Raw genomic sequence first — 19,201 nt, forward strand, 5'->3', positions numbered from 1 at the left:
TATTTTGGCCGACAATCGCCCGTTTGTTTGTATTTCATGACAGTTCCTTCACCCAGTCGCTATTTTCTTGTGTACGAGACTAGTATGTACTTTGTGTTCTGTATATGTATGTGTAGTAAACTTTCCTCCATTTCTGCTCGAAATTCTTTGTATCTTTCAAGCAGACTTTTTCGAGATTTCTACAATTTTTTCTATGTTATTCTGGTGTTCTTGGATCTCGCTGTGTTGTCGTCCCCCGGGTATTTCCTTATTGTGGATCTGAATGGGTCATCACTATATGTGTGACGCTATTTACGTACAGTTTCCGACAAAGATTCAGACCTATAATGCCAAAGAAGAACAGTTCTACTAACCTTGGAAAAACTGAGCCTCAGAGTAGAGAACTAGAATAAATTTTTCGCCTTCGATGAGGCGCGCCTGTTATAACTCGCAGTGGTTTGGGGAAATTTTGGTGAGTTCGCTTTTACGATAAGAATTACAAATTATTGTTTACGGATTCGATGCCCGCGCAGAATATCGATCATAGTCAGCGTAACTTGAACGTTTTATTTGTGTGATGTTCGCAAAGTACTTGGTTGTGTCTTCAAAGTTCCGGTGTCAGAATTTGGGTGTTGTTATATCGATACATCATTGTTGATCACTGAGTTAGAGAAAGTTTAAAAGTTGCTTGTTGGCTGGTTACAACACGCGTGGAGAGAAGTTGGAATTTTAGTTTACGCATTGAAAATGTGTGCCACATGGTTACCGCATTCTCCCACGGCAGAGCTATCCCGCGGCAAATACGCCTTGGGATTACTGGTAAGGAAGCACCCCTGGCGTGGGAGGATGGGTTACCGCCACATGACGTCAAGTTCCATCGGGATCAAGTTTGTCGGCCCTACTTGATATTCTCCCCTTTCCGACAAAACCTTTCTGTTCAGATTAGTGGCTTAGGGATATTTTGCAGGCCCAACCATACTCTGCTGAAATGCCAGATCTTTCCAGCTGGCCTTTCTAATCATTGTCGTCCTGTAACTGACCCGGTAAAATACCCCTGCATGAAATACCTCTGGGCGGGCGCGGGCGGGCAGTGCTGATAGCACCACCGTGAGATACCGGAAGCATGCGATGGCCTGACTGCCAGGCTATGTTAAAGTAATTTAGCATTCTTGGAGTTTATATTCGTCTGTTAGTATAATACCTGATGAATTATTTTTGGAAATTTGTACTGTGAAGATTCTAACACCCGTTTTCCTGACTTCATTCATCTTGTTCTATGTGTGGTTTGTTCCGTCCATTTTGCTTACAGAATTTGGTCAGTATATCATTACAGATCCGACTGGTCTTTATCAGGTATCGGCGATCAGTGTTTTAGCAAGGAGGTATTTAACCTCCTTGGTTTTAGTGAATTTTTTTTAATAGCTGCTCGTTTTTAGCGGCTGGTTTTTGGTTATGTAAAGTTTGAGCCACCTGACGCCATGTTCCGCCGGGGTTTTCCGGCCTTACCCCAATTCTCTCCGTCAAGGCTCTTCTGTCCAGTAACCCCGGGCGTTGGATTTTCTTGTCTTTCCAGTAAACCTCAGACATGCAGCGAGGGATACCCTACTGTTCTACACTGGACACCGGTGCCGGCATATACTGCCCTGTCTGCGCTAAACTGCCCGCACCTGCCAACGACGCAGGGTTCCGAACAGTGGAGACCATCTCAGTGCACGGAGAAGGTTTCAGTACGTTGTATACTCATCTCTAGGTCAACGTCATTTTTTTTTACTATTCACACAATTACAACTTGATATTGATCCGCGTATTCTTTGCATTACATGTTGCTGACATCCCACCATAATATTGTCCAAGTTTCACATCCGTGGTCACGCTGAACGCTGTCGAACTATGCTGAATAACACAACCCTGGAATGCAACAAACTTCGCTAATAACCTTTTCTACGCTGTTTCTTTCAGCTCTACATGGCGACAAACACAACAGTTACTCAAGAATACAATTAAGAAGTGGAACAAAATACCAGGTGAGTGCCTGACCATCCTTATTTCATGCAGTATTGTACATATAATAATCACGATGGTTAGGCAATGTTCGCATATCTATAGTACTTCTTTCATGAAAAGCTGTGTGTTTTGAAACACGGTACCATGTTTACTATGATGTCATTGCTGGGAAAACAATGTAGCCTGGGTGCCAGGCCCCTGTGCCACCATAGTCAATAAAGTCAGGGAAATCTCACGCCTGGAACACAGAATTTGCAGCCGCGCGGGGTCTAATTTATACGTCTAGATAAACTGAAGAAGGAAGCCAGCTCCGAAACTGTGGCGTGTTGGGCAGTATAGAGGCCCGATCGAGAGTCTCAGAAAAAAGCACTTTCTTTATTCCAAGCAAGGAGTTAAGCTCCTTGTTCTAAGTGCTAGGGTCTGGCACACAGGCTATTGCCAGAAAATGTGTTATAGATGTGTCTGCTTCATTGCATTCTGTAAAATTAATCGACTCACATGCTTTGCATATTTACATTTATGACCCCAAATCTTGTTAATTTAAGTTAATCAAAGCTGGCCAAAGTTGGCATAGATTCATTTATGCTCTTTTCTCTCTTTATACCCACAGGTAAACTTCGCCATGTCCACCCTGAGATGCAGACTACAACAGGAATTCACATGGCTAGCACGAAACCTAGTCGTGGAAGGCTTGGGGTGTGCATTCATGTTTTGCAGCCAAGAAAATTGAAAAACAAGCATGGAATGCAACAGCATCATGGAAGCAAAGAAAATAAAAACTAAAAAGCAAGACTGACACAAACATACATGATAGAAAACACACAAGTGAATAAAATTTCTTACACAAAACATCACTGTTACACTACATGTGTCACACAGTAAAGTTATAAAAAAACGACCAGCATCATATAGTTGAAACTAAAAACATATTTGAAGTATTATAAGCTTGAATATGCTGCTCCTGAGCAAGAAATTTGTTCTCTCTTGATAGAAGAAAACATATTTGAAATATCAAAACCCACACACTTGTCCCCTCTCCGAAGTGCGCCAAAAAAACGATGATGACGTCAACATCGGGCCGGGAATTTCCATATTTGGTCATTACCGGAAGTCCGGGGAATCCGGGGTCATACTTATGCGGAAACGCAACCTGCCCAGAGAGAGGAGCGGAGAGAAAGACTGGCGGTGGTGGCTCAACTTTTTCGACGGTTTCTCTAGATTTCTACACGCAAAACCATGGTCGAGAGGAACAAGAAAGCGTTACTAGACCTTCTGAACAAGGAGGGGAACAATGAATGTGCAGACTGCGGATGTGGAGGTAGGTTTTGTCGCATTTTGGCCCAGAAAACACGCTGGGTTTGAACCAGGAAGTGCCTTGTACGGTGTCATATGTCCTCTAGTCACAGCACATTGTGTTAGCCTTAAAATCGAAGCAAAGCATATTTTAGCGCTCAGGCTTGCTAGAATCGACTACAGCTATGGCTGTACACATTTCTAATAGGATATTTCAGCTCTGTATAGTAAGAAAAGCCTATGATATTAAGATTCGTGTCCATTTTGTGGGGAGGGCGTTAAGAATCCTTGCTATAGCCTTAAGGAATTTGTCTAAAGCGGTATGTTACTTATAAACAACATCAGATATCAATCTCCTCTAACTGGAAGACATCAGTAAACATTGTTATTCCAACGCTAATTTGGGCTTTCTATGATATAACACAACACTGTAAATAAGTTTCTTAAAATCATATTTTGTAATTTTGATATGTATTTCTGTCAACCTTAATAATGGTTTAATTTGTATTTATAGATCGTGTTTATGGAATTCCTAATTTTTGGTCTGGATTGGTATACAGCTGTATGATTTACCTTGTTTGTGAATAGTGCATAGATATTAGTAGGAAAAGGGGGGTAGTTCAGTAGTTATGTTTTTTTTTTGGGGGGGGCAATAAGGGTTTTCAATTTTTGAATTGAATTATTATGCTTATGATTTAGCCACATGCAAATCGTTATTCACTTCATTATGGTATGATTGCATTTAATGTCACCGTTCATTTGTTGTTAGTTGCGCAAAATTCTCTACATAACTTCCCCTTTCACTTTTGACTTTTTCTTACATTCCCCCCATGTTTTTTATCCTAACCACCACCCCCGCAATGGCAACATCCCACCTACTTTTTCTCCATGTCCTCATTTTTTACATTCCATTTAGGATTTCACAACAACAACAATAAACACACCAAAGACATTTATTAAGTAGCCCAAAAGTGGCATGCTACATAGTACATTGTTTTATAGCTTTTTTTTCAAAATTTCTGCATCTACACCCCCACACAAATCCCCGCCATGTTGCAGTGATATAATTAGCCAATGACATAGTCCTTTAAACTTACTCATACTGAAACCATTAAACACTACATAGTATATTACATTGAAGTCTGTGGCACCTAAAACAGTAGTACATGTAAGTAGCACAGTAGAAACACCTGTTCACTGATGACTTTGTGGAGAAGTGACCACAAAAACTACAAACTTGCTGCAAATATTTATTTAAAGTTTTACAGTAGTCAAACAGCTAGCAGTTCAGTGAAACAAGTAACATCCTCAAAGTGTCACTGTGGGGGAGGGGAGGTGTCACCACATCGTATTCCCTTTCACTAATCTATTTTTATCCACATCTGACTCATTATGTTTTGTGAGGTCTTGTCCTAGTCCTTCTTAGAAACTCATCCAGACTAGCACTAAATAATGTAATACTAGAGTATAGCTATTTCTCCAGCACCCATGCCCCTAAAATTGATTTGAATTATATCTAGTACATGTATATTCTCCAAGCAGATGTCAGGGCCAGTGTTTTACACCTTTTTAATCTTATACATTTTTTTAGTGGTCTAATAAAAAATTTTTAAAAAATTCTTTTTGCCTTTTGGAGCTTAAAAAAAGCTCACAGCTGGAATGAAAGAGGTACAGAAAGCTTGAAAAACGTTCAAAAATCAATGATTAGACTACATCTGCTTTGAGATATAAGAAGAGGATATGGTAAATATATATATGCGTACTGTATGTGTGCTGGTTTAGACTAAATTAGAGAAGTGCATGTAAACACTAGTATTTATTATTGGTACACAAAGTGAATACAGTGGCTACATATGCATGGCATAGTTCCCTACCATTGCCACTCAAACCGATCCAGGAGCCCCTTATATCACAAGTAGTGTTGGATTAGCCATAAATTTTGTATTTAATGTGTATTTAATATATTGTTACAATAAGTGTTAAAACTTTTTTCTAGTAATTCTACTTCTTATTTTTGTTATCACATGACTTTCCTTCTTTGCTTTTCTTTCACCATATTGAATTTCCTTTCTTAAATGAGAGCAAGTCTAGCTTTGTTACTAGTAAGTGTCTTTTTTTGTGTGGTTTTATGCAGCATTATATATTATATTGATTCTAGAACTCTATAATTTGGAGGACTTGTCATGTTCAAATATGCAATATGTTACTAAAACCAAACTTGGACTTGTTTGAAGCTGAACAGTTTAGAACATATTCTTTAAAGGTGATGAGATATTTTATTCTGTTCCTGTGACTGTCATGTGAAGGTGACATAATTGGTGGATTCATCACATTAGTGTAGTTTCTTCCTCACTACATGATGTCATTGTTATATACAGTAAATTGTGAAATAGTAGCTGCAGTGATGGTTACCTTCGCATTTTTCGTGTTTAGCTCTCAGACTGCGAATTCTTTTTATCACAACGTGAACTCTGTCATTGCATTGTGTTACTTAGTTTGTTATTTCAAATTCAACTGCATACACTGTACATATGTACTTGTATATTATAAGTTGTAAATGTTGAGTAAACCTTACTGCAGAATTATGGTGTAAACTTTAGTGAATGCACAGTAGTTTGCTGTGTAAGCATGGATCAGGAAGTGCCAGTGTCAGTGTGCACATGCACCTGATGGTACCGTTTATGTTTTGACCTTCTGCACACTTCTCACAAACTTAGGGACCAACCAAAAATGATCACAGGGAGACTACTACTAGTAGTTTAAAAGGATTGCTATATGATTATTAGTCTGGTAATATTTTGGGACTGTTTGTCTTTGCAGCTGTAAATTAAAACACATCTATAAATGGATGTACTATGAATTGGACTCCCCTAATGTGAAATGCAACACCCCTCAAGAAGTCATGACTCATAAAAAAAAAGCACTACTTCCTGAGTTCATCTAAGATCTTGAAACTTACAATGTAAGTTACATATTCTTTGGGCAGATGTAAGATTAGCATTACATTTGCAAAAGTTATTTACTGTACACTTAAAAAATCTCACTTGCTTAGCCTTGTCTAAAACAGGTATTTGAAAAAATAAAATGTTGTGACACCTGCAATTACTAGTTGGGAACAATATGATAACATATGTATATGTTATATTTATGTTGTACTTTCATGGTAACATTTACTAGAAGTTGATGAGCTTTAGCACACTTTTCTTCCTGCCTTACTAATTGGTTCTGTGTACTAGGTTGCTAAGAAAGATTATAGTCTGCTTCAGCCAAATTCAAAATAATTTTAAAAAATACAGTTACTAGTAGGAAAACATGCTGGCACACCTTGAACAACACCCCCCCTCCCTCCCTTTATATTTGTATATCTCTAAAATTAGAAAACATTCTACCTTGTATACGTGTGTCGTGCTACCTGAGTCATAATAGGTGTGACCTACTAATGCATTCAGTGACCTCTCTGCTGTAAACATGTCACTTACCAAACTTGTTTTATTCATATATAATACATACATATCATAATGTAGTAGAGTACATGTGGGAAAAATTACATGATTATAGGCTACAATAATGGTTTGCCATAATTTCTAACAGAGCAAAACTATTCACAATAGATCAGATCACAACAACATATGAAATGTATTATCACAATTTGTGATATGATTACCGTAACAGTTATATTCATGCCATTTCAGGCACATGTCCACAGTTATTTTATACACAGCCCAACTGTTTAAGCAGATTTATAAATATTAACTTGAAATTTCTTCCAATTTTGGTTGTTTCAGATCCAGACTGGGCCTCTGCGAACATCGGAATCTTCATCTGTATTGACTGTGCAGGGATCCACCGTATGCTGGGGGCTCACATCAGCAAGGTCAAGTCTCTCAGGTTAGACAGCTGGACAGATGACCAGGTCGAGGTAAGAGCCAAGGGCTGTTCCTTTATAACACTCCCTCCCTACTCCACTCGAACAAGAGTTGCAACTTAAGAAAAAACATTTTTGCTAATCATTAAAAAAGAATCAAGATTATTTCTTGTACTGTGAATATGAAGATGCTTGTAGTAGGCCGTCTTATCATTCTAAGCTACAATCAAGCATGCCAGTTGGCCATATTTGCATGTTTATTCCTTGATTTGTTTTTACACATAATCATATTTTCTTCTTTTATTCCAGTTCATGGCATCTACTGGTAACTTGGCAGCGAAAGCAAAATACGAGATCCACGTGCCTCCATTCTACCACAGGCCCATGGCAATGGATCCTCAGTAAGTATGGCATTATGTTGTCCATCAAGGTTTCTACTATCAAGTATAGGCAATTGGTTTTACATACCGTTTCAAAGCACATGTTTGCAAGTCTACATTTCGACCCAAAATTTCTGTTGAGCTGCTATGTTATCAAGTAGCAGTTTTTAAAATGTGTCGTAAATTCCTAAGGCACAACATTATGGCCAGTGCTAGGCCAAGGGATTCAAACTCAGAACCTTCAGGAACTGAGTCACCAACTCTAACCACAAGACCACCTTGCCACCATACATGTATATAATACAACTGTTACATGGTATTTCCCTACCCAGAGTGTTACGTGAACAGTGGATCCGTGCTAAGTATGAGCGGATGGAGTTCCAGTACCTGGAGCGTCAGACGTACCTGTCTGGGTACAAGGAGGGTTTCCTGTGGAAACGTGGGAAGGAGAACAGCACCTTCCAACAGAGGAGGTTCATTCTGGCTGAGGAGGACGACATCCTCAAGTACTACCAGAAGGCTGATGTGAGTTTGGAGGTCTTTTAGATAAGATATATATTAACCTTTAAATCAGGGCTGAAGCCAGCTAAAAATATTTTTTTGTCAGCCCAGGTGTATGATCAGAACTGGGGGAGAGTGCTTGCAATCTAGAGGTCCGGGGACAAATTGAGGATTTTAAAGCCTTTGAAAATGTAATTTACCACATTTTGAGACAAGTCATGGGTTTGAGAGTGGTTGTTGGTGGTCCTTTGGGTGTTTTTATATTTCTAAGATTTTTGTCGATTTGTTCCGACAAGGTTGACCAATTGGCTTAAAATTCTTTTGGTTGTATGTCACAAAGTTCTTGCTTTAGACTTAGGTATGCCCACTGTATCTTTCACTAGATCTGCTTCAGAACTCTGTCAAGTTGGTATTGGACAGAAATAAGTCATGTTCTAAAGCCTTTATACAATTCTGTCATGACGCAATCTTGGCACAGATTTCGTCAGTTGACTGGGTACATTCTTGTAACAAGGTTTCAGAAGACACGGCAGCCTTAATGTAATTAGTGCTGCTCCTTATTAGATTTCCCCATCACTATGACAAGTGACTTCCTCATTGGTGAAAGGATTTATGTCAATCAAGGACCATAGCCAATAGATTTGGAGATTGAAGTGTGTGATATAATCAGATTACTGAGTCATCTGGTGCAGAGTGGTTTGTAAGTGTTGAGTGGAAGGCTTTTCAGCACCAAGGGCAAACCAACCTCATAACCAAAACTGCAAAGTGGGAATTATGTGTTTGAAATCTTCTTGTTTTCACAGCTCTTGCTACAGGATAATCCAAAATAGAAAATATTCTGATGTAAAAAAAGCCACAAGTTTGGTTGAAACTAAATTAATTAGAAGTTAATATTATATATCTTCTTAAAGGCAAACGTTTTAGTTTTGATATTGGCTTTACATGTAGGTAACATTATTTTTCAATATTCCCCTCCTCCTTCCAATACAGTTTGTGAAAATCAAATCTAACATTAACCAATGTTGGATGGCTTTTCAGGCAAAGGAACCCAAGGCAGCGATCAAGATCAGCGAATTGAATGCTAACTTCACTCCAGAGAAGATTGGGAACCCCAATGGCCTGCAGATCTCCTGGGTAAAGGATGGCAGCACCAGGAATATCTATGTCTACACAGAGGATGGGAAGGTACTCTGAGTAGATTCCCCTCAGTAACTGTTGTATGCTCTTTGCTATATCATTTTAAAGTGGCTTGTAGGCTGAATTCATGTGGAAATAACAGTAGAAACACACCCAAAACCTCTATACAGGTGAAAAATAAGTTTGTTGCTATTTGCCTAAATGTGATTTGAATGTAGGACTTTTTAGTGCTGAGCTACAACATTTTCGTGTGAAAAATGAAATGATTTTCCCCATCTTTTATTTTGCAGGACATAGTAGACTGGTACACAGCTGTCAGAGCAGCCAAGTATAACATGCTGAAGGTGGCATATCCAGGTGGTAATGATGCAGATGTAAGTACAACTTCACAGTTCATCATCAACAAGATACAGTTCACATAATAGATTGCTGGTGCCACACAAACTGTGGTTGAATGTCAGATGAATTACTACGCAATGCATATGTTTGACAGTTTGTTTTCTTTTGCTCTTGTAGCTCGTGACAAGACTTACAAGAGCCTTTGTCAAAGAAGGCTGGCTGTATAAGACTGGACCAAGGGTAAGTACATGTATGCACACAAACATTGGTGAGAAATCAAATCCATGGAATACAATAGATGTAGCTATACGAAATGTTTAATTTTTGACAAGTCATTGCTGGTATTTCAAAGTAGGTTTGATAGATGTTTGTTCCATTCTGCATTAGATTATTTTGAAGAATTAATTTTATTTACAGGCTCTCTGTCATTTTTTCTAAAATGAATGAACTTGGACTACTGAGGCTCAGAAAAAGGAAAAAAAAATTCCCTGGTTTCCCTCTTGTTTTTTTCATACGCTGTAATCCTTTCCTTAATAGGCAACTAATTTGCATAAATATTCTCTCCTCTTTCTTCCCTCATTAGCATAATGAGCCCTACAAGAGAAGATGGTTCACTCTGGATGACAGGAGGCTGATGTACTTTGAAGACCCTCTGGTGAGTAAATTTTGTGAAAGGGCATTGCTTAGTCAAATTGTATGAGTAGCTAATCACAGCCTTGAATATTGATTGGATTGAATTATATAACATAGGCTCCCAGAAAGGATGAAGTGTAATGGTGAAGCCATAAAAAATCGTTAGGTAGATAGGATCATTATATTTCACTATTTCACAAGTTACATGTAAAGCAGTCTGTTCATTGAATATTGCCTTGTACCTGTAGTTTACAAAATGGTATAAAACTAAATTAAATAAACATGACATCCAATCTATCCACAGGATGCCTACCCAAAAGGGGAGATCTTCCTGGGACACAAAAGCGATGGATACAAGGCGCTGGAAGGCGTCCCTCCGGGGAAACAGGACGTCGGAAACAGCTTCACAATCAGGACGCCCGGACGGGACTATCTTCTCGGCGCGGAAACGGAAGAGGAGCGTCTAGAATGGATGGACGTGCTCCGGAAGGTGTTCGATCGTCCAATCTCGCCTCAAGACAGTACTGGTAGGCGCAAAAAATCTTGGAAGTCATAAATGCGTGAGTCATAGACATAATGGCATCAGCTGTGGCCAGTAGTGGATTTTTAATGGAATGACATTTCTTTTGGTTTCTTTTTTTATGTTGCCCACTTTGACCGGGTGAAAGTAGAGGCTTTCTTTTCTCAACTCTGTTATCTTTGTGTAGAAAGTAGTAAATTTTACCCAGCTTATTCTTTTAAATCTCATTAGCTCAATTAGAAACTTAAGAGAGTCACTTACGTAAAGCATGCATAAATGTCTACAAGAAAAGTCAAGAGTGACATAGAATGGAGTAGAAGATTCCTTAATAATCATACAGTGTAACCTTGTACTATTATGTTGTTTCATTTTATGGATTTCTATTATTCAGGTTCATGGTTCCAACTACACATATTATTATGTATTCCACACACACACAGTTGGAGTTTTGAACCAACTTATTGTGATATTGAAAACTGAAAGGAATATGATAATCATAATAGTTTGATATGATGCCATCCAATCATATTTCAAACTTATAATCAATTGTTAGTTGAGATGTTACATTATATCAAGGGTACACAAAATGCTTTACATTTTCAAAATCTTGCAGTGAAATAAAATGATAATGCAGCTTGTTAATTGAAAGAAATAATTGAATAATCTTTGAAAAAAACTGTAACAAATTAATAATATAAACATCTCATTTGTCTACAAAAAATATAATCTGTGCTTTTGGCTTAATTGATAAATGAATTTTACACATTACCGAGATTAAATAATTTAGTAGTGATTATCATTATAATCATTTTTGTAATGGTTCATGCCATTATATACAATGTAACTTTGATTTTGAATGGTGATCTTTATTAATTAGAAATTGTAATTCTCTAAGTCCTTGTTTATGTCAAGCTTGGACTTACAATGCAGAATTTTGCAACACTAAAATAAAGAATACTCCAGATTCATATTATACTGAATGCACTTTATCTTCTGACTTGAGTTTGATTTTACTAAATGCTAATTGTTATTTTATATTCATTCCTTTTTTTCTAGCCAACTGTAAAGTTAATGTTTTCATTCAATCAATAACCATTATCAATAACCATTATCAATAACCATTATCAATAACCATTATCAATAACCATTATCAATAACTTCTGTTCTGGCATCAAGTCCTAATAAACCTTTAACAGCATTTTAATTAATAACTATGCTTCTGTCATTGATCTTGTATTTGATGCTGAGTCTCCCACCAATGTTAGGTCTCCTACCATTGTTAGATTTTAGGGATCAACCAAGTTTCACACTTACTAGTAACCATCTTCTTTTTCTAACTCCCCCCAAAAATTAACATGTAGCAATGTGTCTTCTGTAATGATCTTTAACACCTCTGCTCCACAGTCTGCTACAATAAGCCAGATCACAGTTCCGAGTGTGCATGTGCAGTTGTGGTGCATTGTGAGCTTAAATCAAGGTCAAAGTTGTCTAAGGTCATATTTTAAGGCCCCTGACCAGTCTTTGCTTATATGCCAATGAGCCTTTGAAATTTGACCAAAATGTGCCATTATTAAATTATGCACACATGGAACTGTGAACTAAAACAAACTTATTCCATCCACACACCCGTCTTTGTCAATGCTTTAAGTTTGAAATTCTCTTTAGAATAAGCACTCTGATAAAGCAGTGTTATGGATTATTTTTTCGCGGACACGTGCATGTTGTCTTGTTGGAAATTTTGTGTGCACTTATCGTGGTCACGTCTCTCCGTTCTCTTTCTCTCGCAGCTGCGGCCAACCTGGTCCACAAGCGCGGCAACGCACCTGTTCTTAACTCTATCCTGGGGAAATAAGGTGGTCAGTTTTTGCCTGTGTCTGAGCAGTGTCCTAGCCAGTCTGAAATTTGTTCCGTCATCTCAATTTTGTTTTATGTAACATGTCAAGTGTCCAAGTTACAACAATCCTATTCAGGGGATTGAAATCTTGACCCCCTAAAATGTTTCCTGCATTTTGAGGGGCAAATTTGGCTGTTAGACAAAGCGTAGTTCAATGACATCTCTTTCTGAATGATCTTCACAGGCTTTTTTTTGTTGTTGTCCAAGATGGGCAAAATGTGAGAGAAAAATGCCGTCACGTGACGGAAAGGCAGATGCTGGCTAGAATGCTGTGTTCAAGACAAACCCCTCTCTCTTTGTGTGCTGCTTGTAGTGTGATGCTCCTGCTTGTTAGCTTTTTTACTGGTGAGACTGCAGTCTGTTATTTTGTGTCCTGAATGTGGTGAGCAGGAACTTTTGACCTGTGACCTGAGCAATTGAACTCTGACCTAGTTCCCACAGTTCAATGCAGGTCTAAACATCTGGTCTTGTCACAAACAGAAGGTACAAAACTGGATTATAAACCACTTAAGTCCAAAGCCTGATATGTTGGAACATGTACACACTGTGCACATGACTGGATAAATACTGGTTTTAAACCGTTTTCAAAGTTTGACTGCTGGCCTGGCAGTAACAGTACCTTTTGCAGGGCTGGTCTCAGGAAATGCTCTGTGAACTACCGGTATTGTATACAAAATATAGAATAATGATCATTGAAGGAGCATCAGAGAAAATGTCAGTCTGACACCAGGATGTCATATGTAGCTATAGGATGACTTTGACACCTCAACGAATTCAGAGGTGCTTTGGGTTTGAGAAAGACACTTTGAAAGGAAGACATGTCCATGGTACTGAAAGATCTATCTTTCAATCTTTTTTTAAGGTTTTGGAATGTTTGATTTCTTTTGAGCTTCTAGAGCACAGAACTAATCCAGTTTTGATTCCTTCCAGTTTCAGGGCAAATTGCATCCAAGCCAAGAAAAAAAAGCAGCTTCCACCTGTTCAAGTCTTAGGGCCAGTCGGTTTTAAGAGAAGCACGTCCTCCAAGAAGAGATGTGCTGTCCAAGCAGGCTGAAGAGATATCTTCAGTCCTCAAGTGTGAACGAAAGAGTCTTCTTGTAGAATATCTAAAACCAAGTGCTGAGAGCTGCTTCCAATCATGGTCAAGGAAAAATTCTTGAATCTTGTGTCCATCTTTCTAAAAAAAATTGAGTCAGATTTTTAATTATCAAAGGGCTAGACAGTTATGGGATAGACAGTTTTGACCCCAGTGGACTTTTGGAGCTTAGACTAGCCCCAAAAGGTTGGTGCCATCTTTTCTTCTGTAACATTACAATCTGTTTTCTTTGCTGCAGTTTGCATATCAATCACAAGGGGGCAGTCATGCACTGTTGTCACAATGTGTCCACTTGCCCAACAGGTAGGAGTCAGAAAGGAACAAAATGTTTACAAACTGTAACATGGCAGCCAAGATTGGTGTATGTGAGTTTTGTCTTGAAAATGTGTATTTCCTGCGCTAGTTGTCTCTTTTGCTGTTGTTCTGCTGTGAAGCACAATTTAATGATTACAATGCAAAATGGAGAAATCACTCGGCAAAGCATTCCTTCTATGCATAGAGAACCTGTAAATAATTTGGAGACACAAGAAAAATTCCATGCAATTTGCACAATTTTTTCATTCAGTTTATCCTTGGGAAGCTGTATCTACATTTCAGTCAAGAGACCTTGTACATACATGTACACACATGCATGTGTACAACTAGATGTGTGTTTTGTTTGTGTTGCCTTGATGTGTGTTTAAACGTTTGATGTTATACAATGAAAAAACAGCCATTGTGGTCTTCTGCTAGTAGACCCTACTAGTTTAATTTCTTGGTTCTGTGATTTTTGCAGAAAATTGCTTTGGTAGGAGGGAATTTTTTATATTAATTTTTTTTAGATTATGCAGTAATAGACCCAAAAATCAAAATACATTGCTTGTTAAGCAAATCTATTTTTAACAACTAAGAACTTCTGGAAGACAACGCTGTCTTCTTGTGCCAAAAAATAAACATTTTTGGGTTGATAACTGTCCCAAAATTAAATTTTCAGTTCTTTGAATGATCCCCTATCTGAATCAGAAAAAAAATTTAAGTAAGCAAAGCTGAGAACCAAGAAATTGAATTGGTATATATTGGCTTTGTCTGTAGCTGGTAACACTTTGTGCCATGTCAAATCCATGTACATGTACAATGTAAATATCTTCCTGACCATTACATGTGTATTACATGTGAATGTCTCAAGTTACTGTAATTCATGATCTCTTCATGGTACTTTTATGTTTTCAGTTTACACATTAACTTCTGTAGCTCAAACTTATAATTACTGTTAAGAAATAATTCGCTTTCTGTTTTCTGCACCTGCTATCAGCCCATCAACGTTAACATAATATAGTTCTGCAAACATGTGACATGTCCATTTTTCTCAGACTGAAAACTTTTGCTACCACGAACATGAAGTGAATTACAGTACTACATGTGAATGTCACAAGTTATTTAGTCATTGTGTATACAAACGGGATCATTATATATTCAACAGACAGAAACATGCGATGCCATATTTACAAAGTCCAAATTAAAAGAACTAAAAATAGCCTAAGCATTTACTCTATCAGAAATTGGGTTCAATATTCTATTGCTATAAAATTGAATTTTCTTTTATTCACAATTATTAATTTTGACATCAGCCGACATCTGTCATCTTCACCAGGGCTATCAATCACTCAACAACCTAAAGAAATTATTTATGGAAAATTTGCTATTAATAAATCATTGTGTTAAGAAGGTGGACAAAATCCTCCACCAGGACTTCCATGAATGATAAAATGTGCTTAGATTTGAAAAAAATATATAGTTTGCACAATATTATTTCTAATAAACATTCCAAATCTCTTAACTGCTTTATAAAAGTTTAGAGTACTAGTACTGTAAACTAGTACCTGTTCTGTTTGTTATATCTGTGGCCTTAAAGGCTTTGAGTAAAAAGTTTAGTTTTGATGATATTCTGGTCTTTCTGGCAACAGCATAGGTACTGCTGTTTTTGTAATGAATTAGCCTCTATCATTCAAGCTACATTATAACTCTCCTGGCAGCTGTCATCTGTCTACCTGCCAATTTCCAGCTAGTGCTGCCTCTGAGGCCTGTTAGAGGCAATTATGAATTATTGCAAGTTGACTCTGCTTGCTTCCAGTTTTCTAACCCCAAATATCAGTATGTACATGTATGATTGTGTAACATGCTTTTACATGTATTACATGGTATCTGAAAGCATTTGGTGCTCAAGTGCTCAGAAAATACTACCAAAATTCAATAAATTGAAAATTGACCGTTGGGTCACAGGTACTTGATAAATAGTTCTCTACTCTATGCACTTGCATATTTGTAACACTAATACAGCAAAGTTTGGCAGTAGAAGTGTTAGATTGCATATTTTCTATAACATCGAGAGGTTCATTCAACTGTGTTCCCCAAATTCAAAATATACCTGGCTACTTGACTGTCCACGTCTTCCTTTCCACTTTCGATACCCACAATTAATGTAAAAATACTTCCTGTTTTCCATATCAGATATTTTTGATTACCCCTTATTTTTTGACAATCAGTGCCTTGTAAATTTTATACTAAAAACTGTATTTTCTTTGTGGCAATTTTTATACTAGAAATCCTGTTGTACTATATCGACTTGTCTTGACTTGTAGCAAATCTTTGGTTTGAAATGATTTACATGTCTGGCTGTAAACAATCAGGAAGGCTCCATCACTGAGGTGTTGCCAAAAAAGTCAGTTTTCTTCATATGTTTTATGGTAAGGGATTTAAAAAGAACATTGGATCTAAGTGATTGAGATTGAGTGATGCCTAATATGGGAATATAGTTGGCAAAAATATGACAATAAATGACCTGAGCTCAATTCAGGAAAAACATTTCTCTGGTGTCTGAACTTGAATTCTGTGATTTATTTGACAATGTATTTTTGACAGGTCTGTACAGGTACACATGTATATTATACATGTTGGCTATTCTCAAATGCAACACATTGGTCATCTACTGCCCCCATGGCCTTCATACGTGTGTTTGGAAATATGTGACGTTTCCTGTTCCAGCTTTGTCCTGACGTCGTCTGAGATGGGGAGATGTAACGTCACCTCTTGAAAAACGTCACTTCTGGACACCTGCCAAAAATTATACACAAAATGTAAAGGGATTTTTCAGGTCAAAAAAAAAAACCTCAGTAACTTTTGAAAGTGATTCATTGGTTACACACTATTTTTCAACACCCCTATTTTCCAACACCTCTACTTTCTGACAACTTATGATCTGACAACCTTATGTCAGAATATGAATACTGGTTGCTGTGTCAGAACATAGGGACATCAGAAAGCAGGGCTGTCCCCAATTTGATCAACAGCACATTGCCAAACATGCGCATGCCTTATATACCAGTATACACAAAACTCTTAATCTTGAACAACAACTCACAGTCTTAATCTAAGGTTTACAGTACCCACCTCTGTGTAACCAAGTTTGTGGAACAGAGACAAGCTCCCATGGTTACTGTACCCAATCTTAGCCATGTACTCTGTCACTCCAAGCTCCTGCACACCTGTTGTGGAAACAATAAATTTAGAATTTATTGGCCCAACTAAGAGATGGTATACTTTTAGCAGGACTTATATATAGTACGCCAGAAACCAAGGGTTGGGACAAGACCTAGGTGGGTTGGTGACTTACGTGGGTAATCACTTCCTGCCAGCCTTCACTTCCTTCCAAATTGACCTTAAAGTAAATCTGCAGTAACTATATATATATATATATATATATTGTTTGTAATGTATATTGTTTATGATACATTGTTTATATGTGTAATGTAAAAACTCACCATAAGCCATCATGGTTGTCAAAGCCTCCCTTCCTGCCCCTTTTCTTCGACTGGAGGGCTCTAAAAAATAGACAATACTGACTATAGGGATTTGCCTACTGTCTGAGAGTTGTATTTGATAATAATAGTAGGTCATTTTCACAGGAACAAAAGTACAACAGTACATACTCAAGACAAAAATTGGTGAAAAACTTATGTTAGTTGTACATGTACAAGATATCAAAATTGAATAAGAAATGGCACCTGCTATCATGATTTCTATCTCTGCTTCAGTAGGACACTCCTGATTGGTGAAGAACAGGTTGACATCTCCAATCATACTGTCTGAAATGAAGGAAACAATCAAAACCACAGATAGATATGACATATAGTTATTAGCATTGATTTCGAATTGTTTTTTCTGCAAGACATTTACACAATCATTGAAATGAACAATGTAATACAGTTGTAGTAATCATAACTCTAAAGTTCATTTAACGTTAGTTCAAATTGTACCTATTTCAGTCCTCTCTGCAGACTGCCAGCTGTTCTTGTCAAGTACGATAAAGGTGCATTCTGTGGAAAACACAAAACAATGTGGCTTAGTCATAGATCTGTTTCAAACTCCTGTTCAAGAATTTTTGGTACATTTTTTTTCTACTGCTGAACTACTGTGTTTTGTGGTTAAACTGTGAGTTTGTAAACATGTGTTTATCTGGACTGAGTAGGTTGATAACATGTGGGTGGGGAAGATTGTTAGGTAGAATGACTGGAGGTCAAAGTTCTCATCAGAAGATGGCCAGCAGCCTGCGGAGGTGACATGTGGCCGAATTCTAAAATTGCAAACTTCCTGGAAGTCTGCAATCTCCAATTTCTTGTTTTTAAAAAGAGTGCAATGCAACTTTCTCTCTCTCTAGTATTATATACAACCAACGAGAGCCAGCCAAGGTACAGAAACGAGCACGTACTATTCTCGTCCTGCCACCAGCTGTGTTGCATGTCGTACTCCTGTTCCAGTGTGAGTGGTTCTGATGCTGTCAGCTCCTGTAACTCCGGGGACTGCATCCAACCGTGGTATCTGGGGACATTTTGTTGTACGATGAGTTGAATGAGATACATGTGACAAATTTGAAAAAAAAAATCGTATTAATCTACTATACAGCTGCTGTATAATATACATATATTACATTTCTGAACTTTTAATGAGTCGTAATGCATTACTACTGGTGGTTGGACAGCTTTTTAGTCGAAATGCTGCACTGGACTACTTTTTCCACAAACCTATTGCTAAGAAAAAAAGATGCATGCAGACAGGCCTGCATGCAGAGTTGCACACCACCAATGAGGCATTTGTTTCATGTCAAAACAGCCTCAAGTTGGCAAAGAATTCTAGGAACAGCACTTACTTTGGAACATGGTGCTTCTTATATGGCACCAACACGATCCTGCTTCCCTGTAGTAACGTCTTTTCGTTGATTTTCATCTCCTTTCTGTCCCTTCCTCCTCATATCCACCCTGCTCTACATCAACACAAAATGATTCACCCCTGACCTTAATGGTTCACCCCTGACCTTACTACTAATCATCCTTAAGAAGGCGGCAGAACATACACGGATTTCTAAAAAATATACTGAAAAGGCTAACTTAATATTACTTTACAGGCAGTCATAGAACACCTTATACATTTTAAAGTTTTTTTTGTATAATATTAGGTGATTTTATATTGCTGGACTAGGATATTATACATGTTATATTTTGCTTAATACCAAGTTGTGTTCTGTCGC

At 37.7% G+C, this 19,201-nt stretch overlaps 3 protein-coding genes across 4 annotated transcripts; 2 read left to right on the forward strand and 1 right to left on the reverse strand.

Moving 5' to 3' along the window:
- The first annotated feature begins 1,197 nt into the window (after positions 1 to 1,197).
- Positions 1,198 to 2,763, forward strand: LOC109483408. Its single transcript, XM_019786418.1, has 3 exons — positions 1,198 to 1,706; positions 1,939 to 2,003; positions 2,594 to 2,763. The coding sequence occupies exons 1-3, from the start codon at positions 1,565 to 1,567 to the stop codon at positions 2,711 to 2,713; spliced, it is 327 nt and encodes a 108-aa protein (XP_019641977.1). The 5' UTR covers positions 1,198 to 1,564; the 3' UTR covers positions 2,714 to 2,763.
- Positions 2,764 to 3,094: 331 nt separating this feature from the next.
- On the forward strand, positions 3,095 to 13,849 carry LOC109483368 (arf-GAP with dual PH domain-containing protein 1-like). 2 transcript variants are annotated; one of them, XM_019786372.1, is made up of 11 exons: positions 3,095 to 3,301; positions 7,062 to 7,195; positions 7,451 to 7,542; positions 7,854 to 8,046; positions 9,061 to 9,207; positions 9,450 to 9,533; positions 9,676 to 9,738; positions 10,082 to 10,153; positions 10,436 to 10,658; positions 12,439 to 12,504; positions 13,476 to 13,849. In XM_019786372.1, exons 1-10 carry the CDS (start codon positions 3,220 to 3,222, stop codon positions 12,501 to 12,503), a joined length of 1,155 nt encoding a protein of 384 aa, XP_019641931.1. In that variant the 5' UTR covers positions 3,095 to 3,219; the 3' UTR covers position 12,504; positions 13,476 to 13,849. The 2 variants fall into 2 exon arrangements, with proteins under 2 accessions (XP_019641931.1, XP_019641932.1); XM_019786373.1 differs by lacking the exon at positions 12,439 to 12,504.
- Positions 13,850 to 16,599: 2,750 nt separating this feature from the next.
- Positions 16,600 to 18,948, reverse strand: LOC109483311 (N-acetyltransferase 9-like protein). The gene is made up of 7 exons (XM_019786303.1): positions 18,824 to 18,948; positions 18,386 to 18,495; positions 17,934 to 17,993; positions 17,682 to 17,762; positions 17,439 to 17,498; positions 17,068 to 17,162; positions 16,600 to 16,731 (listed from the first exon to the last, which is right to left on the reverse strand). The coding sequence occupies exons 1-7, from the start codon at positions 18,898 to 18,900 to the stop codon at positions 16,600 to 16,602; spliced, it is 615 nt and encodes a 204-aa protein (XP_019641862.1). The 5' UTR covers positions 18,901 to 18,948.
- Between the last annotated feature and the right edge of the window lie 253 nt (positions 18,949 to 19,201).

The sequence above is a fragment of the Branchiostoma belcheri genome, unplaced genomic scaffold (genome assembly GCF_001625305.1).
Source record: "Branchiostoma belcheri isolate BF01 breed outbred unplaced genomic scaffold, Haploidv18h27 scaffold64, whole genome shotgun sequence".
NCBI lineage: Eukaryota > Metazoa > Chordata > Leptocardii > Amphioxiformes > Branchiostomatidae > Branchiostoma > Branchiostoma belcheri.

Bases quoted from the DNA above. Each gene is read 5' to 3' on its own strand.
- LOC109483311 (XM_019786303.1), bottom strand. From the start codon at position 18,900: ATGAAAATCAACGAAAAGACGTTACTACAGGGAAGCAGGATCGTGTTG. The intron at 18,496-18,823 runs GTAAGTGCTGTT...AAATGTCCCCAG, and splicing joins AAGAAGCACCATGTTCCAAA to ATACCACGGTTGGATGCAGT. The intron at 16,732-17,067 runs GTGGGTACTGTA...AATTTTTGGCAG, and splicing joins ACAAACTTGGTTACACAGAG to GTGTCCAGAAGTGACGTTTT.
- LOC109483408 (XM_019786418.1), top strand. From the start codon at position 1,565: ATGCAGCGAGGGATACCCTACTGTTCTACACTGGACACCGGTGCCGGC. The intron at 1,707-1,938 runs GTACGTTGTATA...TGTTTCTTTCAG, and splicing joins AGTGCACGGAGAAGGTTTCA to CTCTACATGGCGACAAACAC. The intron at 2,004-2,593 runs GTGAGTGCCTGA...TTATACCCACAG, and splicing joins GAAGTGGAACAAAATACCAG to GTAAACTTCGCCATGTCCAC.
- LOC109483368 (XM_019786372.1), top strand. From the start codon at position 3,220: ATGGTCGAGAGGAACAAGAAAGCGTTACTAGACCTTCTGAACAAGGAG. The intron at 8,047-9,060 runs GTGAGTTTGGAG...ATGGCTTTTCAG, and splicing joins AGTACTACCAGAAGGCTGAT to GCAAAGGAACCCAAGGCAGC. The intron at 10,154-10,435 runs GTGAGTAAATTT...ATCTATCCACAG, and splicing joins TGTACTTTGAAGACCCTCTG to GATGCCTACCCAAAAGGGGA.